The 25,549-nt window shown below is 39.9% G+C and overlaps 1 protein-coding gene across 3 annotated transcripts in view; it reads right to left on the reverse strand.

The window, feature by feature from the left end:
- Positions 1–25,549, reverse strand: part of PATJ (PATJ crumbs cell polarity complex component) — a 216,242-nt gene that overhangs the window by 90,384 nt on the left and 100,309 nt on the right. For all 3 annotated transcript variants that reach the window (XM_077824427.1, XM_077824426.1, XM_077824425.1), the window contains one exon: positions 20,644–20,752. In XM_077824427.1, the coding sequence (XP_077680553.1) occupies positions 20,644–20,752 (109 nt within the window). The remainder of the gene's footprint in view (positions 1–20,643; positions 20,753–25,549) is intronic.

Genomic DNA, 25,549 nt, shown 5'->3' on the forward strand with positions numbered 1-25,549 from the left:
AGCAGATGCATCTTACAAATAATATTTAGCCAGCTAGTGCAGCATCTACAGAGTTTTTTTCCCAATACATATTATATATACATATATACACACACACACACACATATATACACACACACACACACATATACACACACACACACACACACACACACACACAATTAAATAGGACCATAGCACCAACAAGTTCTTTACTAATCAATCCTGCAATAATATATCCCAGATATATTAGCAGATAATTATTGCATTTTAAACAGAAGCCTTGGAAATGGAAGACAATTGCTTTCAAACAATATGCCATTATGCTGTCACAATGCTTTCCTGCTCCACTAAATATTAGTACATTAAATGGGGAGAAATAAGAAAATAAATAGTAGGAGATATGGCTAGCCAATTACAACCCAAATTACTTGAACTTTGGTGTTGTAATATTGCAACAAATACAGTGTATCATTATTTAAAGACAGCCACCATCCTGCAAGAAGACAAGAGATTGTTTAAAGTGTAAAGTTTCAAAGATATATGACAGTCCCACAAGAGGTTCAGGGAGCTGCTTCACAAATATTATAACTCTGAGCAGCTGGATCTACATCTCCAGTTAAATGAGCTGAAATTAGAAAGGGGGGAAGCTTGCCTCCTCCCCCGCACCCCCAAACACACCCACCAAAAATGTGTATTTTCCTGATATAAAAGAGAATCTATCTAGAAAGATGATGATGGAAGGGGAAGAAAAAAAAAGTTCTTGATGATTGAGCTACTAGCTAGATTTTATTTATTTGTTTTAGAAGGTGCTGAATCATGGCATGTGGGACAGAAGAGAAGGGGGGCCGTGTGCTGACAAATTACATTTTTATACAGAAGCTGATATTGCAATCTCTGAATCCCTGCTCCAGATAACTACTAACACCACATACTCTGTTTTAGAGACTTTGTCATGGCCTCATTTATCCCTCTGTATTTGTATCAAATCATACAAGACATTGTTACAGCCATAGTTTTTTCATGGATAGCTCTACTTGGGCTGCAATACTGCATTCATTGTTCTTCTTTCAGCATTGATCAACATCGGAATGCAGCTAGCGTACACAACATAGAACCAATCTCGCATATCAAACAACTAAATCCCTGCTTAGTTTCACTTTAAACATAAAAAAAAGAAAAGAAATGAAAGAGCAGGGAGTCCCTGGAATACTAACCCTAATGCTGTGAGGGCAACATCTAATTTACTGATTACAATTTACAAGAGCCTAAATGAGCACATTAAAAAGGCCATAATTTAACAAACTGGGGCTCCAAATTCTCTTGACATTCAAACAATGAACACATTATACCATTGATCTTTCCACTAGCCGCACATTCAACTCCATGGAGGCAAAGAGCTCCATGAACCTTATCTCAAAAAGAACGCTGCTCATTGTGTTCAAAACCACTGAAGCTACTGATGGACAAAACAATTTCATTAATGTTTACTTAGATGTCATAAAACAAGACATTTGGAAAGGAAAATGAATGAGGTTTAAAATAAAGCGTCAATATATTCAGAACCCATGGACTTAACTGGATACATCACCTATTGCCTTGTGGTCAGTCCCCACACCAAGTGACAGGAGAAGAGACACAGGGGCTAGCCATAACTGCAGCTCTTTCACAGAGTGTGAGGCTAGAGGCGATCATCTAGTCTGACCTCCTAACACAGACTATAAATTTCACCCAAATATGCCTATGATGAGGCCAATAACTTTAGTTTAACTGAAGTATTTTAGTTCTTAGGATACTAAACTGCTGTGTGCCACAGGCTGAGAACAGGAGAGACAGGGGAACCACCGGTGCCCAAGGCCTCTATCTGTATATCTACAGTGAGTTTTAAAACCTGCGGCAACAAGTCTTAGAGCCCAGGTTTACAGTCTCAGGCTCACGCTATGGTGCTAGAAACAGCAGTGCAGACGTTGTATGTCAGAGGCTGGAGCTCAGTATCTGAAACCCAACCCCTTTGCCAGTCTACAGAGCCCGAGCATCTTGACAGCTGTTTTTAGCATTGTAGTGCGAGTCTGAGTCTGTAGATAGAGGCTCTGAGACTCGCTGCTGTGGGTTTTAGAACTCAGAGCAGACATACCTTACAATGGCAGGGAATTAAGTGAGTTATGCCCAGATGATCCCAAGAGATGATTCATACCCCACGCTGCAGTGGAAGACGGACGCCCCCACACACAAGGTCCCTGCCAATATGACCTGGGAGAAAATGCCTCCCCCAACCCAGATCTGGGGTCCCCGGAGCACAAGGGCTGGGTTAACATCCCACACAGGTACTAACCCCTCCAAAAAGTGCAGGGAGGAAGCCCCCTTCCCCTCCCCATCTTGCACTAACCAACACAGCTGGCTGGCTGAGAAGTGGGGTATAGTGTGCCCCACCAATGAGATGGTGCAGCAGCAGCCTCTCTGAAGCACAATGGTCTCCTGCAGTTCCCTGGGACTGTGCAACTCCACACCACCCCCCTAGCCACGGCTCTGCTTCACTGGCACAAACTAAATTATTTACCTTCAAATACATTACTTCACTTTTCAAGTGTAACCTCAGCATTTCTATTAGCTGAAGTGTCTGACAAAGACTAACACTCATTCCCAACCCAAGCCTACCATAAAACAAGAAGCTCTCTCACTCTTATTTTTATATATGTATGTCCCAGAAGAGGTGAGAAATTATAGCATTATTTTTAAGTGTGTGTGCGCACGTGTGTGTGAGAGAGAGCGAGAGCGACGGCATTATCTGTACAAAATGCCATCACTCTCTCATAAGAACGGAGGCAAGGAAATAAGTTTGTATGGCAACTTCCACCTTCTCTGTATATATCTTCTTACTAGATGTTCCATTCTATGTATCAAATGAAGTGGGCTATAGCCCATGAAATCTTATGCTCTAATAAATGTGTTAGTCTCTAAGGTGCCACAAGTACTCCTGTTCTTTTTAAAGGAAATAAATGTTGATTCCAAAAATGATCTGTGAAAATGTGATGCTTTTACCTTGCAAATATAACTAGTCCAGTCATAAAGAAGAACTGTATAACAATATGCACTGAGCATTAATGATAAAATATCCGTTAAGCTAACTTTCAGGCTTCTTTTGTACCTGTTTGTTTTTTGAGAGTTAATATTATTTGGGATCTTTATGGTCTGCCTTCCTTTCTCCTAACTGCTTCCCTCATCTCCGACTCCCACTCTTAGCTTTCCACCTTTCATGTCTTGTCAAATGCTTGAAATAGCTTCTCATTTCCATGTGGCAGGTGCCTTCCATCTCCTTCAAATTTTTCCTTAAATCCCACTTCTCTTTTGCAGCATCTCATTACAAGAGATGGAAAAATGTTTTCTGCCAATATCCATTTCAATTCACAGATTCCAAGTCCAGCAGGGACCACTGTGATCATCTAGTCTAACCCATAACACAAGTCATAGAACTTCTCCAAAATAATTTCTAGAGGTATATCTTTTAGAAAAACATCCAATCTTGATCTAAAAATGGTCAGTGATGGAGAATCCACCACAACTCTTGGTAAATTGTTCCAGTGGTTAATTACTCTCACTGTTAAAAATTTACACCTAGCCTGAATTTGGCTAGTTTCAGCTTCCAGACACTGGATCATGTTATACCTTTCACTACTAGACTGAAGAACCCACTATTAAATATTTGTTCCCCACATAGGTGCTAATAGACTGTAATCAAGTCATCCCATAACTTTTTCTTTGTTAAGATAAATAGATTGAACTTCTTGAGTCAATCACTATAAGACATGCTTTTTAATCCTTTAATCATTCTTGTAGCTCTTCTCTGAACCATCTCCAATTTATCAAAATCCTTCCTGAATTGTGGGAATCAGAACTGGACCCAGTATTTAAGCAGCAGTTGCACGGGCACCAAAAACAGAGGTAAAATAACCTCTTTACTCCTATTCAAGAATCCCCCATTTATGCACTCAAGGATCATATTAACCCTTTTGGCCACAACATTGCACAGGGAACTCATGCTCAGTTGAGTATCCACCCCACACTCCAAATCTCTTTCAGTATCACTACTTCCCAGGATAGTCTCTCCCAACCTGTAAATATGACCTACATTCTTTGTTCCTAGATATATTCATTTACATTTAGCCATACTAAAACAGTGTTTGCTTGCACCCAAACAATAAATCTCTCTCTGTATTAGTGACATGCCCTCTTCATTATTTACCACTCCTCCAATTTTCATATCACTTGAAAACTTTATCAGTGATTATTTTGTTTTTTCTTCCAGGTGATTGACAAAAAAGAAAAAAGTTAAATTGCATAGAGCCAAAAAGTGATTCCTTGCAGGAAACAAGAAAAACACCCACTACATGAGGATTCCCTATTTATAATTACATTGAGAACTATCAATTAGCCAGCTTTTAACGCATTTAATATGTGCCATATTAATTTTATATCATTCCATTTTTTTTAAATCAAAATGTCATGCAATACCAAGTCAAATGCCTTATAGAAGTCAAAAGTTAGAGTGTTGATGTAATATACTTAATTAACCAAATCTGTAATCTAATAAAAAAAGATAAGTGAGTCTGATGGGATCGATTTCCATGTTTGTTTCCTCCTGTGGTGACTGCCTTCCTTAACTTTGATTGAATTTTACGATCACAAGTATTTACAGAAAACAATTTTTAAATTTTGCTTTCTGGAGCTTATCTACTATAAACCTGATTACAATAGTTACACCCACCCAGTCAACAAAAAAAGCAATATAATTTGACTTATGTGACTGAACGCAACTAAGCAACACAACCTGGATCACAGATTCCAAATTTCAAACAGGCAGCCATAGAGTAAACAGTATTTGCAAGAAGTGACAATCTGTTTTCAGACAACTGGTGAATAGAATGAAGTCACTTTCATTCAATATGTTATTTACTGTTATTTGTTCAGCTCTGCTTCATATCTCCCAAACAGAATTGCATTTATTTCCCAGACATGCTGTTTCCATGTATCTTGAATAGGTGGTTGGGGTAGAGGGAATATACAGAATTATAGCATTCCCTTTCCTTGCAAACTACTATCACGTGGTCCAGAATCTAAACTCCCCACCCCCTCTTTTCAAATAAGTCATCAGCCCTGATGGTTGTAAAGAAAACCTGCCTAATGTTAACTGAATGTAACTTACTCCTGGAGGAATTCTGTGCCACTGTGCATGTAGATTTCAGAGTGTTAGTCTGTATTTGCAAAAAGAAAAGGAGTACTTGTGGCACCTTAGAGACTAACAAATTTATTTGAGCATAAGTTTTCGTGAGCTACAGCTCACTTCCCGTATCCGATGAAATGTGCTGTAGCTCACAAAAGCTTATGCTCAAATAAATTTGTTAGTCTCTAAAGGTGCCACAAGTACTCCTTTTCTTTTTGTGCATGTAGAATTAATGTCCCCTCACAGAACTCTCCGCTTCCCTGCAGAAAATGACGGGGCAGTAAAGGAAAGCCACAAGAGCGGTCACATGCCAGCATGGTTTCTAGTGCCTAGCGCAGCTGGTGGAGAGGAAAATCTGTGGGGGCAAGGGGAACTTGGAGACATCCATGGGTGTATTTGGGGGTGGGGGCAAGAAGGGCATAGCCCCCCCCAACACAGAGGCAGAGTGTGGAGGGACACATGGGGTCATGTGCCACTGCCCACCCACCATTTCTAAGAATGCAGAGCTGCTTGGCTGAAGGAGGGTTCCACTCTAGCTCTCTTGATTCTGCAGCTGGATACCACCTCCCAGGTCCTAGTGTTGATCACACTGTCCTTCTGTGTGCTAGAAGCTATTCTATTTTCTGTACAATGGTGAGTTCCAGCGGCGAAGCAGGGCAAGGAGGGTGGGGAAGAAGCGGTGGGAAAGGTGGATGGGATGGGGAACAGAGGAACGGGGGAGGGAAGAGGCAGCAGCTGGGGCTCTCCCATTAAGCAGGCCCATCATACCCCTACCTCAACTGCACCACCCCATTGAGCCCCCCACACCCAGACCTCCAATCCACTGAGCCCCAACCAGCTGTACCCAGACTCCCATCCCAACAAGCCCCACTCCCCCAGCACCCAGATGCCCTCCCCACTGAGCCCCCCACACCCAGATTGTACCTACCAAGCCCCATCCTCCCCACACCCAGACCACCCCGCCAAGCCCCAACCACCTTCACCCGGACCCCCCTACAGAGTCCCATTGCCCCTGCACCCAGAACCTCCCAATGAACCCCTGTGTACCCAGATCCCCCACTGAGCTGCCCGCACCCAGATTGCCCCACATAGAACCCTTTGAACCCCACACCTGGATCCCCCCAACAATAAGCCCCTCTACACTTGGATCCTGCTGGGCTGAGTCTGCCTGCTTATGCCTGGTGCAGAGGGGCAGGGCTGGCCTTGTGCTGGGTCAGGGTTGGGTGCAACCTCACCACCAAGTCCATGTCCTGGGAGGGGAGTGGCCTGTGCTCCCCACTGCCATGCTGGAGCCTCCACATTTATTGTCAAAATAAAATTTGCAGAATTTTGCAGAATTTTAAAATATTGTGGCACAGAATTTTTAATTTTTTTGGTGCAGAATTCCCTCAGGAATAGTAATTGATACTGTGATGTTCACCCAAGTTTGCAAAGAACCCGAAATAGCTCTGAGAGGGAAGAACTGCCTCTATTCATCTGAATGAAGTGGTAACTCAGAGGCTTGATGATAAGCGACAACACTTAAGCATTTCATTGCTGATCAAAGCATGTAAAAAGATAGAAGGGGGAATCATACAATAAGGATCTCCACAACCTACTGTGAATGCCATTTCATTTTGGTCATGTAAGTGGATGGCATTAGCGATCATTTTTCCCCCCTCAAAGGCCCTTAAGGAGCCATGCCCAAGGAGCCGAACAGAACCAAGTCTAGAATTTGAATCCCACTAAAAAGAAAGGCAAGCCTAAGGAGCCAAATACAGCATGGCATCTCAAGGAGATGGAGCTTACTTTCGAGCAGAGCTTGGAAGAGCACCACCATCTTATATCCTCACTTCAAGCCCAGCACCTGAAGGGTCATCAGTAGGCTGTAATTACAGTATACCTATATTGTATATCATATCTAAGTCCTTAGGAGCAGAGACATTTGCTGTTTATGTTTTTTGTGAACTGCTAAGTACATTTATGATCCTATCTAAAACACCTACTTATCTATGAAAAATTAAGCATCTTTTAAATTTTTTTTTGCCTGCCTAGGGAAAATTTGCCGTACAGGGTGTGCTCTTATGCTGTGCAGTTGTTCCTTATGAGCGAAATTCACTTCTGCCTACTTATTTGCCTTTCAAATTTCATATTAACAAGCATCAAAGCACTCACCCCTACATAGACGTGACCTCCTTTGGGTACTCTGATCTACCAATCAGTTATTCATGTAAAATACTGGCTGCTGAGTATAGAGAGTCTCAGGGTCAGCTGAGAATCCTGCAGAGCTCTGTACTCTGGTGCAGAGGATTGGCAAAAGCTTCCAGCATATTTCTTCCCTACTGCCTCACTGCTGATAACGCAGGATGTTTTAGCTAGATTAGAAAGAAACAAAACCCACTAATTGGTTGAACGTCATACTGGCATTGGTTGATTAAATGCAATCAAACAGTGCTGAAGTCATTTTTCCTGTGATAAAATCTTGCATGAAAACACAAACAGCTACTCTAAAATCATGTTAAGGTTGACACTTGAGCCCACAAAAGGCAACAGCATTTTGAAATAAGGGTACAGCAGCACCCGCCACACAGTTTTATTGCATCTAGACATGGGATAGCTTCCCACAGAAGTTGGCAGAGACTCCGTCTTTTTGGGTGTTGAATATGTAACTGGACAGAGCAGTAGAAAACTCACTGTATAGAACAATCCTACATTATTCAGGGGCTAAACTAGAAGGCTTTACCTGCTCTAAATTCAAAGATTTTGTTCTATAGTACAGCAAGTCTTCTGAGCGATTCCCAGCTCATTTGGCAGCCTTACATACCTAGCATCGTTCTTTAGAAAGCCAGAGATATTACAATATAAAATATTCAAAAATATTCATTGCTATTTGTAAATCTATAACTTTTCGGGCCAATCTGAAATAGTACCAAATATATATATTGCAACAGTCAGGTTACTATGCATGTTTGTAATAGAGGACAGCAACCTTTCTACTAAGGTTCAGGAATGATCTGTATAGATGCACATCTGTAGGATGCATAGCCATGTCAGGGTGCATGTACGCAAAAGTAGGTAGTCTAACAGAACCCCCAGGTCCTGCTCCAGAATGCCTTTCCACAACTCCTGCCATGGAGTCACATGTCCACTGGTTTTTGGAGGGAGCCAGAAATGGGACAGAAAACCTCTCCCCCAGGTTCCTCTTGCTATATGAAGGTTTTCTAGCTTGCACCTACGTGTACTGTCCGCTAGGATTTCATCTCACCAGTAAGATCCAAGAGCTCTTCTCTAAATTGGTATTCAAACACTGCTTGTTCATTTGATGGAAGAAGAGGTGTGCTGTGGGACTGAATAAAGATGGCTGTGAAAGCCTTAATTCTTTGCGGTGCTTTTTGGCTTGGCATCCATGCTTCCTTAATGTGGAAAAATTGGGATGTGTTCCTCTTCCTGCAAATACCAGAGGGAGCTCAGACTTTTCTTCAACACTGTGGGCTATGTGACTTCCCCCCATGCTCCAGATTTCCTCCTTCCAGTGGTGCAAACAGAGTGGCAGTTCAACCCTCTCACTTATCCATTGCAATCCTAGGTTTTAAAGCTGACCTGGAGGAAAGGATAAGCAATATGTTGTTTCTCATTTTCTGTTGTCCCCTACAGAGATGAAATTTCTGGGGCTTGGTCCCCTAAAGGGACCACTTACTATGGCCTTTCAGTTTGTTCCCCCTGCTTCATCATGGCAGGGCAAGGCAAAGACCAGAAGCTTCTGAAGCCACAGAAGGGGAAACTCTGCCATGATTGTTCCCATCATGTGGACTCTAGCTCTGCTGAGGAAAAGGGGCTAAAAGTCTAGACTGCTTATTGGCACCTCTGAAAAAGGAAAAGGAGTACTTGTGGCACCTTAGAGACTAAGGATGCATCCGATGAAGTGAGCTGTAGCTCACGAAAGCTTATGCTCAAATAAATTGGTTAATCTCTAAGATGCCACAAGTACTCCTTTTCTTTTTGCAAATACAGACTAACACGGCTGTTACTCTGAAATCTGAAAAAGGAGAATGCTAGAGTCTCACTATCACCTGAGAACCCTGTGTAGGGCTATGTAGACATGTAAAATCAGAGTTATTTAATAAGAACTACATTGGTTTAATGAATTATTTTTAAATTTAAAAAATCCGGTTTAGCAGCTTAAACCAAGTTTCAGCCTAATTAATTAGTTAATGTTTGAACAACACTTTCTAAACGTGTTGTGTATGTGATAAGCAAAATTTAACATTGGCTGATTCACCCAAGGTTGCAAGACAGAAGCAAAAATAATCTAGAAGTCTCTGTCCAAGTCACTTAGAAGAGGAGGGGGTGGGTACTGTGGCCCCCCTAAAGAAGCATTTCTGGCTAGCTAATGGTGAGCAAGCAGATCTGACCATTCTGGAGTATTTTCCTGCAAGTTTTTTGCTGTATCTAACACTTGATGCTACTTGCAAAGGTACCTTAATGCACACATGGAACACAAAGGCTTGAAAGTTGGGAATGAGTTGAATATATATTTTAGTTTGGAAATTATTCTTATATACGTTTATCTCCTGATTTCTGAGCTCAACTGCAGTGGTGCCATTAACCATTCAGGGTCATATTTTGCTAAGTTCATCCCCGGCCAGCCTTCAAACCGACTGATGCAGCTACCTCTGCTTCTGCTATTTAGTGTATATTTTAAATAAAATCCTTCCGGTCCCCTTTAAAATTCCCCACTTCTTCTAAAAGGCCTACCAGGGAATTTAAAAACACGAAATTCTTCCCATCACTGGACTTTCCAGTGTGTCCTGTATTCTAAGTATCTGTCTTTGTGTAAGACCTTCTGGGGAGAAAGTCACAATTGCCAACTTAGTATCACTATTACCAAAAACTATGAGTAAGGTCCCAAAAAACCATGAGATGGCCTTAAAAATCAGGAGATAAAAAAAGAATAAGTGTGGGCCTCTTGCTTTGCCTTCTGATTTTTGAACCTTTACGTTACACATGGGTCAGATGTCCCAGCTTTTCCCCACAACCATAAAAACTAGAAACTTTATTTTAAATAAATAAATAAAAATTCCAAGATTCCCATGTAATCCTTTGACTTTGGTAGCTGGGGTGTGAAGAAAAACACCAAATATTACTTGTGTCAGCAATACTGGAGACTCTCTTTATTACTGTGCACTAGGCAGAGCAAAACACATTGCTGACACAAAACAAGTAATAATAATTTCTTGTTAAAATCTTTTCCTGCCTGCACAAAGGAAGAAAGAAGTATCTGTGCAGAGCCTAGCTCCATAACTGGAGCTCCTGGGTGTGAAAATACCAATAAAACATATTTTTAAAGTCAAGATTCTTGGGTTCTGCTCCTTATTCTGCCAGTGACTGGCTGTGTACCAATCACTCTAAGTGTGGGTGTTCTCTATTTTTTACACCAATATTGTTTTCTAAATCATTACAATTCATACTCTAAGCATCCAACTGGGGATCTGTTCCTTTAAAATACATTAGTTAATAAATATTGAATCATTTTTAACTTTTCCCCTAACCCTGGCTCCGAGTCCTACTTGGAGGCAGTTCTGGGAGCATGGCTCAGGTAACACCCGAGACAGAATCAGAATCCCAGGAAGAGGAATATCTATCTCCCTGGCCTCTGCCTCTAAGGAAGCTAATAGACACTCTGGGATTTCCAGGATTCTAGTGCTGCTAGATGATGGCGTGGGAAGGGAAGAAGGGAGAGAGCTCACTGGCTGCTGTAAACACTCATGCAGGGACCAGAGAATGTGCTTTCCTGCTAGCTGCTCCTTGTGCAGACAGCCATCGCTTTTTCCCCACCAGCAGCCATCGCAAGTCATATTCACCCTTTCCTTCCCCTGGCTGCAGCCTCTCTATTTAGAATGTCACAATACACTTTCTCCCTCATGCCCACAAAAAAAGACCACCTCGTGCCTGATCCTAAAGGACCTTGCCTAACTCCCCCTCCATTACAAAATCCTTTCCATCTTCCTCAAGGCCCTTCATAGCCATTCTCCATATGCCTCCTTAAGCTCATCCCTTCACATACCTCCATCTCTGTGAAGCAAATTCTGGACTAATCACATTTCTTCCCCGTCTCCATTCTTGATCTTTTACTGTCACCTCACCAGCTACGTGCAACAGTCTGTCCAGTTCCCTCACATCGTGAATTCCCCCCTTCGAAATTAGTATTCAAAACTCATCTCCTCTATACCATCAACCAGCTTGTATTGCTGGCATGGTGTCATCAGTGCTTCATGCATCTCCTAGTCTAATGGGCCCACTTACCCACACCTTTTCACTGCAGGACTTCCCTAGATGTGACACCACTGTGTGTCCTGAGATGAACACATGAATTATACACTATAAAATTATATCATATTATTCTCAAAACAGCTCCTAGGATAATCGGTCACAACTTAAGGCAGGAAAGAATGGCATTAAACCTTTACATCTGGTTTATCATCAGTTTTAGTAATCTGATGAAGAAGGCTTTCTAGGTTTTAAGGACTAAACTATTCAGGTGTGCTAGAAGGGTGAGAGTGCCCAGGGAGCCCCTTCAGACCTAGGCTGGGCACCCAGGGCACTTGCTAGTGCCAAAAGGCAAAGAAGTCCTATGCTTCACGGAAAGAGCCGTGACCCCAACAAATCAGACAGCACCAGGATCATTACACAGGGGGAGTGCAACCTACTCTTAAAATAAAAAAAATTTAAAAAAAAGTGTAGCAAGTGGTACCACTAGCTTCCCTGATCCCACAGCATATGGAGGGACTAAGATGTAATACCATAATACCTCCAAGAACAGCATGGCTGGTATAATCCTCCTTATTCACAGGCAGAGCATGAAGAGACATAACTTAGCCCTGTTTAGGTGTGTCTGTATATACATACATTGTGTCTACGAGTGCTAATCATCAGCCAGGACCCTTGTGCTAGGTGCTGTACAAAAGACAGAACAAATGTGATAAGATTATCATGCATCTTTCACTCCTCACCGGCACTATGCTCCCTTAACATTTACTTTAACATTCCAAAGCCTGGGGAAGCTTCTAACAACTATTGTTTTCTTTTTAAAAATTCAAATCTTTCCTCTTTCTCCTCACAAATATGCAGTTTCCATCCAATCTACCCCTGCACAAGGCCAAGAGTGGTTAAGATTCAGTTTGGGGCAAGAAGCAGCTTTTCCACATGTTGGGACTTAACTCCAATATCTAATGGTCCTGTAGGCCTCGGAACAGAAGCATTATACCAAGAGAAGGGAAGATTTTCTGTTTCCCAGGAGGACTCTGCTTTCACTTCTACTCTGTAAGACCCTGATGTAATGGTCCTTAAAACGGCAACATTTTTAGATTTAGATAAGCAACTTCAGCTAATTTTACAGGTTCTTATGGCTCTCCAAGCTGTGTATTTAGACTCTTGGTAATTAATGCACTTGACTTTACGGGTACAGGGATACAAAAAGTAATCTCAGTGGAAGTTTCAAAAGCTCTCCAAAACATTCCCACAATATTTTTCTATATGTATGGCATCTACAGAACAGGAAACGGTGTGCTACAAAAGGTTTTATTTTGACACTAGTTTGAGATGACCTATACAACTCACTCATGGCTTTGTCATTATCAGTAATGCAGCCCTTACAAAATCAGGCTGCTCAAACCTTTACTATCCCACCCCCTCACATAGTCCATATGTTTATATACACATGTGCGCACACATATGCTACCACCAAAAGCACAACAAATTGCCATGGTCTTCTAAGGTCCCCAAAAGCTCAATGATTTGATGACTTTACAGCCTTAGTAATAATTTACTTTTGGTAGGAGCAAGGAGAGCAAATTTCAGCCTCCAGGCACTGATGAACTCACTCATGATGTCTAGCATCATACTAACAATTAGAGGCTCATATTTCTACAGTAGGATAGAAAATTGACTGCCCTCTGTTCCCACTGTGTTTCTTCTAATTCTAATTCTGTACTGCACTTAGATACTATGGAGACAGGTGCTTTAGAACTGCTGATAGATTAGAAAAACAGATGTCAATCTGTGTGATACATCATGGTCAAATTGCCAAGATGCAATTACTTTTCAACACGTATGTTGGCACTCCACAGGTATAAAAGCATACTTTAAAACAGTCAGTCATTGTGTTATGTATCTCAAATACCTATGGCTAATAATTCTAGTTCAGCCTTTGGGTGTATTTCATAGCGGTACAAAGCTGAAGGAATATTGATGACTAGTTATTAAGAATTAGTATGTTGGATCAAGGGGGAAAATGCACATCACTGATATTCAAGAAAAATAATTTTGACTCTCTTGAACAGATAAAGAAATTAGGTTGGACTGCTGTCTCAATTATGGTCATGCTATGGGAAATTTAATAACTGATCTCTCTATAAAAATATAGACATTAACATTTTTACTTTTCCTTCTTATAGAAGATTATTTGCACTTTGTATTCATAATAGCTACTGCTTAAACCAAGTGTATCTGGAAGTTGGGCTTTACCTATTCTGGACCAGACATGCTGCATATCTCTCCCCCCCCTCAAGTAATATAGCATCATTTGTGATGGGTACAGCTGAAAGATGCTATCTAAAAATCAGCTGTTCAATAATTTAGTCACATAGCTTCTTCCAGGTGTATTGATTCAATACTCATGCAAATACTTAAAAACCTCCTCTCTGTCCGATCATGCCACGTTTTTAATTGCAAGTCATTGCAGTGATACTGTGTTCTTCAGTGACAAAGTGAGAGAGATATCTACTAGTATAATCCTCTCTAAGTCCATTTGTACAGCAATGCCTTTTGTATGCAGTTTTACAATACCAACCCTACTTTCGACAGTAATAAGTTAAGAGAAGTTAGGCATCTGCAGTATCTGAATAAGATCACATCAGGTTTCTCAACACCCTTACCATGTTTTGAAGAATTTAATATTCAAACTTTTAAGTACCAGGACAAAATATATTTCATGACAAATGCTTTAATACTCATACCTGGATACCTGGCTTGTGTCAGAAAAAATGATCAGACCTAACATCAAATGAGATTTGAGACAACAAAGATTAGATTACACTTCATTGCAATAGCTCTTGTTTGTCTACTACAAAGTTGCATTATTCCCATTCTGCTTCCTTATACAATGAAACTGCTGAATATTCAGTTTAGGTTTCCCCAGCAGCTTTTTATTCTACTCTAAAAATATTTACCTAACACATTTTTACCAGGCAAAGTGAAGAAAATTCAGCCATCTGTCTCTACATTACAAGAACAGTTATGAAAAATAGTAGATTATTCCATATAACAACAAGAAATTTAGTATTAGGAATTCTGATACTTTAGTTTAAAGCACTGACCTGCTGTTGTAAATTTTGCATGCTGGTGTCATGCATTCAAGTATATTATAACAGTGATTTACAATGAAACATAAGACAAATAATTTAAAGGTACTGAATTCACCTAAGAGTCTTACATAGTATATGTACATGCTCTCAGCCGAGAAAAATGGTTTGTGCTACTATTCTCTTGCCTTTATGACTTAATTAGTTCTGAATGATCATTAAAATACCTAAAATGGCTTGCTAGCAATAACTACAATGCATATATATATATATATATATATACATACATACATACACATACATGAATCCTTACCTGGGAACCCCCCTTGTACCATTGCTGTACCAGCATGTACTTCAAGAGATCTGCATTCCTGACAAACATTCAATGCTGTAAGCAGCTCAAATCCTCATCATACACAGACTCAGTGCTCGTCTTTCTTCCAACGACCTTGGGCCTATTTTTCTGAGAATTTCTCCCTCCTTAAGGGCAATCTGTCCGTCTCTTTCTATTATGAGATGCAATCAGTTACACTAATTTCAAGCTACCCACAAGCTAACAGTTACATCTGTCAGCAGATTAAAGCTGCCTATAAAAGTACGCAGGGAGAAGCAAATCTCTGGTTTCCCACATCTGACCCACTGATGCTCTACGGCTGCTGTTTGTTGCACTGGTTTACCCTGCTAGCATTAAAAATGACATCTCTATCCCAAGAAACACATCTATTTAAAAAACATAACCATTTATGTTTTTCACAGCTAGTTACAGTTAATATTGTGTTTAATGAGCCACTCTTACTGCAGAGAGAGAGAGAGAGAGAAAGAAATAGTTAATGGCATTAATTATATCTGTGTATCCTTTTAGTGCAAATTACAGGGGTTATCAGTGAACTTTTGATAATCTAAGGGACCTGAACAAATGTGTCATCTTATAATTTTCTGTTACTAAACTGTGTTCTTGCATCATTTTTATATGCCAGACACAAAACCATCTTACCATTATTAGCATGCAAAAATTTTCAACTTCATCAGTGATTGTATTTTACCACCACTCTTAAACAGGCAGCATTGGTTTTATTGTAATGTGAATACTGAATTGAAACGTTAAAGAGATGTTAAATTTCTCATTTTGGTCATTTAAAAATGGTTAAAAGTCTTACAGGTTTATATGCATCCGATGAAGTGAGCTGTAGCTCACGAAAGCTTATGCTCAAATAAATTTGTTAGTCTCTAAGGTGCCACAAGTACTCCTTTTCTTTTTAGGTTTATAAGTGTAGTTTCTAAATGTAGTCATGTTAGGAATTTCCTATTCATTCTTTACTCCAAATGATGAATCTTTCTAATGAGTAATTCAGTTATTTTGTATCACCATTAATTCACTCATTTTTAACATACTCTAACCTTTCTTTGTAATATATATGCACAACACACACAGAGAAACCATCTGTTCAGTGGATTATACACATGTACATAGTAAAATTCCAGACACAAATGTTCCCAGTTACAATTTTACCAGTAATTCATTGAGAATGTAATTTCAATATTGCAGCACAACACCAAATTAAGAAAGTTTATGTGTATGATTCAAAAACATAAGAAAAAAAGGCAAGGGCGTGGACATCAGGGTCTGTATCCTCATGTGGTACAAATGCTTGCAAGGATGCTCTAAATTATAAAGCAGTGCCCCTCTGGTCCTTTTATTAGGGGTGAGCTAGAAACCTACGTATTTTAGCTAATTACAAAGTCTGAATAAGAATAGAAAGAGAAGATTAGCAGTGTAGAGACACATTAAATAAGGATTAACATGCAGCTCAAAAATGAAAGTCAGCTTTATTTGTGTAATCCTGGCTATTTTGGATTATCTATGAAGACACACAAAGCTGAATACATTTGTTAGTACATTTAGCAAAATTAACATTGTAAATATTAGAAATTGTTAATGTCTCAGCCTTTCATAAAGGTTTATATACTTATTTTTGCCTGGTCATATCTTTACACTCTTTGAAACCCTCATTGCTATTTGCTGTTGATTGTAGTGACATCTATTGGAGAGGCAGTGTTTGACTGCAGAAGCTTCCTCATCTTAGTCTCGGAGTAAACATTTCTATATTTTGCAGCAGCAACGAAAATCACAGAGTCATAGAACTGGAAGGGACCTCGAGAGGTTATCTACTCCAGTCCCCTGCGAAGTGTATCATGTTATTCTTCTTGTTTCACAATGCAGCCTCACCCAAAAGGACTTGACAATAAACTCTAAGCAACCAGATCCCCCACTAGCTTAATTGATTTATCAGTCAATTTACTCCTTAACACTTCTGACATTTTTTCAAACACAATTATTCAGTAATCTGATTATTCTAATATTTTAACGTCATTAATTCATGATGTTATTTATGGACTTCTTGGTTTCCTTTGTAATTTTATATTTTTGCACATTAAATGTACCGCATGTATTTGAACATTTTTTAAAGGTGCAGATCACATTTGATTTTATGAAAAAAGAATAAGCCATCACATCTCACCAGTTGGGGTATTTCTGGGAACATTAGCTTTAGGGAAGCGTTTGGAGGCTCTAACTGAGATCAGAGCTTCATTGCGCTATCACCTGTAAAAACATATACAAAGAGACAGTCCCTGCCCTTAAGCGCTCCTAACTAACCTACAGCAAGAATCCTGCAACTAGCACCATGAAGCTAGACCCCTATCCCTTCACTCAACTCCACTGACTTCAAATTGTCTAAACAGACAAGGCAAAGGGAAGGAAGGATTATTATCTCCGCTTACTGATGGGGAACTGAGGTGCTGGGAGATGAAGTGACTTGCCCAAATGCACACAGGAAATCTGTGGCAGAGCCAGGAATTGAACTCAAGTATCCTGAGTCCTAGACCAGAGCTTGAATCACCATAAAACCACTCTTTAAAGTAAAAGAAAAACTATTTGTAAAAACCGATATGAATCAATCAGATCAATTTCATTCTCTAATTAAAACGGAGAACTTAATGAAAAATGCCTGTTGAAATGACAGGATTCTGAGCTCTTGCCAGAGTTAATATCTGTCTGGTTTATGCCACTCATTCTTAATGTTTTTATTTTTGTATATATTTTAATTTGCTTTTTATAGGATAAATTATGATCCTCCAATGTGTGCATATAATTTAATTATAATGTCAAATGAAATTACATAGCTCCTAATGCCTATGGAAAACCGTGAGAAAAAAACTCTACTTACAAACTAATTAATTTTTTCCCCCTTCCACTCCCAACCCCTCATTTTAGTAATAAACTACAATAAGGTGTGCATTAGTGGTCTATCTGCAAATTCTTAGTGAAAAGAAAAAGGGTACTTGTGGCACCTTAGAGACTAACCAATTTATTTGAGCATAAGGTTTCGTGAGCTACAGCTCACTTCATCGGATGCTGTAGCTCACGAAAGCTCATGCTCAAATAAATTGGTTAGTCTCTAAGGTGCCACAAGTACTCCTTTTCTTTTTGCGAATACAGACTAACACGGCTGTTACTCTGAAATTCTTAGTGTACATTTCTGGCTTTCAGCCACCAAACCAGCACACCAATGCCTACTGATGTACACCCTGCCATGATTTATTGCTTGTGCAAATGGCTTCCTTTTATAGTATTTTAAAAAAATCTATTTGAAACCCACTGTTCAGGGGGCATGCAGGTTACTAACCTACTCCTCCACCATGGAAAAATCATTCCCAAGAGAAGAATAAAAAAACCTCCCACATACATCTTCTTTAATATTCTGAAAATAGTCATTAAAACACACCATTTTGAAATTTTTATTTCAGGCTGAAGACCATCCTGTCTTGCTGTCTTCTATCCCACATGAACCTGGTTGCACTTTCTAAAGCAGACTGTAGATACACTAAATTGAGAATGTCAATCCCAGCTTAAATGTTACAACCGAGAGTGAGGTAAAGGAATGGTCTGGGGCTACACATTTGCCATGAAACACTTGGTTGGAACCTTGGCCACATCAGGCAATGCTGGATCAAGGATCTTTTGTTGAGATTTACATCTGGTAACACCAGCTTCAGGCTGGACTCTGCCTCAGTGAAGGGAGGCTGCACAGGCTGATAGATTAAGAACTGAATAGCTTGGTCTAAAGGCAGAAAGTCCATTTATCCTAAAACTGGAGAGAGCTAAGAGTCAAATGCTAGGCATTTCTCCTCCCTATACTGGGTACTCAAACAACTACAGCACCCTGCAATGCCTTTTTCCATTTTCAGCTGGCCCAGATGCTTCATCCAACCTGACAGATAAGGACCTAAGACACTTTTATAAAACTTCCAGGCTCATTTCTAGTAACACTCTGTACTTGGGATTGAAAGTAGGAACTTTGAAAAAGCTCCTAATGGTTCAACATATAGCAGCTCGCCAATTAAGCAACAGAGGTGGACTTAAACACATCACCCTGTGCTCCATGTACTATGGCTACAGCTACACGAGGGAGTTTACAGCGGTGCAGCTGTGCTGATGTAAGCTCTCTTGTGTAGCCACTCTGAGCCAACAGGAGAGAGCTCTGCCATTGACTTAATTAATCCAACCCCAACGAGTGGCTTTAACTACATCGGCGGGAGAAGCTCTCCCACCACATAGTGCTGTCCACACTGGCGCTTAGATCAGTCTCACTTATGTAGCTCAGGGGGTGGCTTATTCACACTCCTAAATAACATAAATTATACCAACGTAAGTGGTAATATAGACATAACCTTAGCTGGTTTCCCAGAGAATAACCAATCAAGATCCTCACCTCCAAAATCTTAATGGGACAGACCCAAAACCATCTTGAGGACTGTCTCAGCCTCTGATCAAGGCTAACAACAACAACTGTGCCTGAGAGGCAAAATAGCACTGCTAACAACAAGGATTAAATTCATAGGAGCTGGTCACAGAGCTTCCTCATCAGCAGTCCTATGGCTTTGGAACTTCTATTCACAAGAACAAGACTTAGCCACAGACCTGACCACCTACAGGTCAAAAAGCAAAATGCATCTTTTTCCTCTGGCTTTCCCACAAACAAAACAAAACAAAAAATACCCATACCACCACACACAAGAACACATACAAGTACCAGTCTACAGTAACGGGGAGAGGAACAAGAGGAGAGGAAATCAACACATTGACTAGTTTTTGTAAGTTTCTGTTATCCTGGTGCTGAGTGTGATATAGATAATTCTCAAATTATCTCTTGTTGGTCACCTGAGAGTCACTCCTATTGAGTCATTACTTTCTGTTTATCTAAAGCTAGAGCCACTCAAATCAGGTCCTGAACCTCTAGGAAGCATTGCTGGGCACTCCTGAACAGACACAGTGTTCCAATTTATAGATGCCTGCACTTCCACGCTGATCAAAGCGTAAATCATTGTGAAATATCTGTAGAAAATTATAGCATCTCAGGGATTAAAGGTGCTATACAAAATAAGAGAGTTACCTTTCAAGGAGCCCATTGTGACAGACCTGATAGACTTCGCTTGCTCCTTTTGTTCCACCCAAGCCTCCTAATTACTCATTCTATGCATAGCTTTCTCTCACTCTCCCAGGTTTTAAACTGGGGGGGGGGAAGCCTCCCCTGCATTTTTTTTTTTTTTTTTTTTTTTTAAAGAAAGGTATAATGCCTGAACCGTGATGCCTAATTTAGGCTGCAAGCTCTTTGGGGCAGGGGCTGTGTACTGATGGTTCTCAAACTGATCTGCACAGCTGCTGCTGTCACAATGCTGAAGCATCTTATCTGCCTTCAAGCAGCGACACTCCCCTGCAAATTGTAGGTCAGCTTAGATCTTGTTCATTGCTTTTTGACCAACTGAACTAAAAATGAATCAAGCACCTCTCTGCACTCTGGCAAAGAGGGAAGCTCTAGGGTTGCAGTTGGAAGGGCAGGAGCTTCCACCTTAAAAAGATCAGTACACAGTAAAGAGAAGTTTGAGACCAGCTCTCCACACCATATGGAGCACTACTCACGCGGACGGAAATTAATCCATACACAGAATTTGTAACAACAATGTCACTGCTATGTAGCACCATCACACGGACAGATTATATTCCCTAAAGATACAATGCGCTTCTTAGATAAATGTGGTACTACTTACCCTCTATATAAAAATCCTCCTCCCCCACAGCATCCTCCTCTGACTGGAGTGTTTTGGGTGATTTATAAGGAGGCGGCAACTTCAGCGGAGGTGGTGCCCCCACTTTTCTCTGATGGATGAAAAACAAAATAAAGAGGTTTCAAACATTTTGCCACGTACCATATAAATTACTTTTCTTCTCCACACACTAAAAGGCCACCCCATGTATATACATACCCTTCAGTTTAATACATTTTCTTAAAATAATGCACTTTAACTCCTCTTTTTCAAAGACATTTTACAAATGAAAAATATTTTTCAGAGACTCTGAAGACAAAAAGAAATGAAAGAAAACATTAATAGGAAATGGACTGCACATTTACTTACTGGAACAACACTGGTATTTCATTGTAAACCTACTTAGTGGAGTACAACAAACATGTGACCATTAAGAAAGGGGTTAAAAACATGACATTAAATATTATCCCAGCATGGATTTTAAACCCTTTGTTCATCTTCCATCACCATTTCCTGCTGCAGTTTAAAATCAAAAACACTTAGCAAGCAAAATCAGAACGGAACCTCTCATTGCTCCTACAAGTAAAATATGACACTATTTCATCTATATTTTGGTTCCAATTAAAATATAATTTGAATTATAAATTACCTCACATAAATAAAGACAGTTCCTATAATGATGCATATAGCGACGCATATCAGGTATAAAAAGAGGACTCTGGAATCTAATGAAAACAGGAGCTGAAACATCCAAGCAACTGTTTTTATAGGTTCAAAATAATTGGAGCATGCTTTAGGTTAGCTACATGATTTCACTAAATTATGTTCAATTACATCCCCTACAATCACACCACTAATAGCAGGATGCACTTTAGCAAGTGAACAGTGAGTACAGTAGGCCATTAGAGCAACAAAAATGCCTGCAATGAATTTTTTTTTTTTTTTAAATCGCTGGGAATTACCATTTGGGAATGAAACATCAGATCTGAAATAATATTTTCCATTGCATAGAATGAAAACAGGACCTGCATGTAGATTCATAAAATATTTTACATCTAAATTTATGTTAAAATATTCTAATCATTAATATGCAATGGCATCTGAATACAAAATTGTAGGAGATAATAAAATATCATCCTGTCCGTTTAAAATTATTACAGCGGAGTGCTGCACTGAGGCCAGCAAAAGAGTAATAAATCGAATGAATTCCACCAATTTGTAGTAAGGGTGTCTAATGAGAGGATCTTAAGAAAGCAACAGTTTCCCAAATGTACACAGCAAAAGAAAGCACACATACACACTCTAAAATAAAACCAGGACAAGAGGTCCACCAAGCGCCACTCATTTTCTGTATTCTAAATTCTTTAAAAGGTAGAAATGGAAAACTTGCACTGCACACTTCCAACTGCCTGTGACAAATCAGAACCATTATACTTTCGAGTCCACTTATTAGCTTTTTTTGTTCTTTATAATTTTTTATAAAGTTCTTTTTCAGCACTTTCAAGATCAATATTAAAGCCCCTCAGAGCCCCAGGTAAGCAAGGTGCCCTCTGTTTTCCTATCATATTAAGCTTATAGAACCTTTAAAAGGATTGTAATGGTCTTCATATCCAAAGCAGATCTTTACTGGTCAGGGCTTTAAAAAGGCTAACATCAGTTTGTTCCATCACTTCCTGAATTTTTGTAAATATCATCATGCATAGTCTGATCCAAAGCACGTTGACGTCAATTGGAATTTTTTTTAATTGGACTTCAGTGTGCTTTGGATCAGGTCCTCAAAAAGAGAGCACTTTGCCAATTCACTGACATCAACATACTTAATACAAAAATGTAAATGAACTTCAACCTCTTGGCTGTAGATTCCATTGTGTGAGTTGTGTGAAAGATTCACAATCGAATTTCGGATATTCAAGAAAATGAAAGTCTATTTTCAAAAGCCAAACAAAAAGCCCCTAACCCCGGAGTTTCCTGTAAAAGTGGTAAGATTTCATACCGGAGCAGTTCAGACAAGTTCAGAAATGTACCCATAGAAAGGAACAAAACATTTGTTGGGAAGAGTCATCAAAATTAGTATGGGACCTACCTGATTTTCTGTGGGGCTGTAGGATTTAGCTGGCAGTTCCAAGATTTAAAGAAAGGTTTTAAAAATTATGAACACTTTTTGTAACAGAAACAAAGTTAAAATACCTTTAACCTGGTGTAACCTCTGATTTTGTATGCCATAAAGCCACCCTATTTCCTCAAATCCTACTCCAAATTCTCACTTCTTTCTAGCAATGATTCACACTCCTATTTCAACCTAATAAAATCTAAGTAAATTTGCTACTCCTTACATCTTGACCCAAAGTGGGATTTCAGAAAAGCTTGACAAAGGGCCTCAATAATTTTTTGAAAAGAGACAACATTAATGGTAGTTACATGGCACAAGCCCAAAAAGCAGCAGCATATAAAATGATAGAAATGTTTCTAAATTAGACACACTTTCAAACATGAATAAGAAAAAGCATCTCCATTTAGCATCCATTGCTATTTTGATTGTTGCAAGTTTAAATAATTGGGATTTTTTTGAATAGCAGAATTAGACTGCAAATTCCTCTGGGCCAGAGTTGTCAGATATTTCACGTTTGTATAGCACCTGATCTTAATTGTAAAGCACATACAACAATTCAGGATTTTGGACATTGGGATTTTGTTGATCACGTATTTCATCTTGTCCTGACAATGGGACTTCTTATGTGCATGCCTTGATCCAAAACCCTCTGAAACCAGTGGGAGTCTCTAAATTAAATTGGGTGGGCTTTTGATTAAGGCACACACACTATTCGTACTTTACCTCAGCAACAGCAAAGCTTAACATAATAACAGAAGTCACTAATTGCATTTTTTCCATTTTATGAACAGTCAGGGATCATATCTAATTTAACAGTACAGCCTCTACCAGCAGGTTCCTACAAGATAATTTAAACATTGACTTCTGAAGAAATTCCTAATGAGATTCCCACTTGTCTTGAACAGTGTCCTCAGACCACACTTGGTATTTCATTTGAATCGGGGGCATATTTATAGGTTGCAAAATAAGAAAGTTTCAATTCCAGGCATGGATTTGTAGTATGTATACGATCGATATAGCTCAAAGACAATAAATGAAATTCTGTTAAAACTATTCTTAGAACCAAAACCTTCCCATGTGCCACTCTCCTCTATGCTTCATTTGCTGACAGGCTCCTCATCAGCACTCATGTATTGTGTACTTTATCAGTTTTTAACCCAATCTCTCTCACCATCTCTTGGACATCATCCACTCACACTGGTACAAGGATCAGCTCTGTAAAGTAAAGACTTTCTGCCAGGATCTACAAGCTGGCGCTCATCGTCCACTGCCATATATGGAAAGCTCATTTCCCACATAGTAATGAGAAAGGGGCCTTCTCCGAATTGGCCTCTCCATGACAGCTTTCTGCCTGGTTTTCAAAGTGTTTTGTAAAACTGAAACTGCCTGCCTCCAGGAATGGGATGTACCAGCTGGCCATCATTAGCCAGACAATCTCACATCCTTCTCTTCACTTCCTACTGGTTCTCAAGAAATTATTCCCAGAGGCTCTTATTTTAGTCCTCTTCTCCATCACTTCACCCCAGATCATCTCATTGCTTAAAACCTGGATATAATTTTTACACAAATGACATGTACATTTATACCCTGGCTCACTCTCACTTCCTCCTGATAATCAGTTCCTTGCTTTTGCATAACATCCTGCTACTCTAAGCTCCTAAGAGCTAAGTCCTCTCCCTGAGTAAAAAATTATTTTCCATGCCTGCGATAACTCTCCTTAATTTTGCTCCTGAGGTCAGAAACAGTGGTGTCAGCCTCGACCCTGAATTTTCTTTTATTCCCACGTCTCCTTTATCTGTACATTCACCTCCAGAACACAGGCCAAATTAGACTTTGTTTTAAAACTGCCAATACTGAAATACTTATTTCATGCCTTAATCACTTGGTTAACTACGACTATTCTGTCCTTTATGTAGCCTCTAAATTTCAGGGAATTCAGAATACCTCAGCTAGACCATTCTCACGCTTCAGGCTACGAGATCATCACTCTTAATCTCTGTCATTTTCACTGGCTTCCTTCCTCTCTTCTTCCAGTATAAAAGTTTCTGTCCCAGTTTTCAGTTCAACTCCGCCCTACGCCCTCATGCCCCCAGATCTCTTTGACCACCAACCACTTGCTAAACACCTCCATTGTTGGTCGCCTTCTTGTCTCTTTCACACATCTCTCCCTGAACTGGGTGATGCTGGTTTACTTGTGCCATATATACACCTCTTCTTTTCTCTGCCAAATCCCTACTTCTCTTCTCCTTCATCCCCAGAAAGGCCCAGTCATCCCTCACCCAAGTCACACAAGACCTTTTTCTTTTCCCCTTCTGTTTGTAGCTCCCAGGTTTCCAGTGTGTCCCCCAGTATCCCTCTGCCCACAAGATCTCCCAGAAACTTGCCCCAAAATGGCTCCCTTCACTTTAGCTCCCCTCCAAGAGCCCACTTGTCTCTTTCATTCCCTTATTGCCTCTCAGCCTATGAGGCACCTCCCACTGAGCCTTTAGTTACTTGATGTAACAGACAAGAATACAAACTTTAAACCCCTTGAAAAGAGTTGAGTTGCAGTTCCCATTTCCTTCGTAGGAGAAAAAAATTGCCCGAGCCTTTATAAAGTGACTAAAACGAATGCAGTTTGTGCAACTGCTTCCAGAAAACACACAATAATCTGGATTTTATTTAGAAAACTACACACCCAGCAGGATACGAAAGACAGCACAGTTCACAATTCTACATCTGCTCTGTCTGCAAGGCTTGATCCAAAACCCACTGAAGCAGGGGCGGCGGATATCATAGGCCAGGGAAGGCTAAGCCTTC

This window comes from Eretmochelys imbricata, chromosome 8 (assembly GCF_965152235.1).
Source record: "Eretmochelys imbricata isolate rEreImb1 chromosome 8, rEreImb1.hap1, whole genome shotgun sequence".
NCBI classification, from domain to species: domain Eukaryota; kingdom Metazoa; phylum Chordata; order Testudines; family Cheloniidae; genus Eretmochelys; species Eretmochelys imbricata.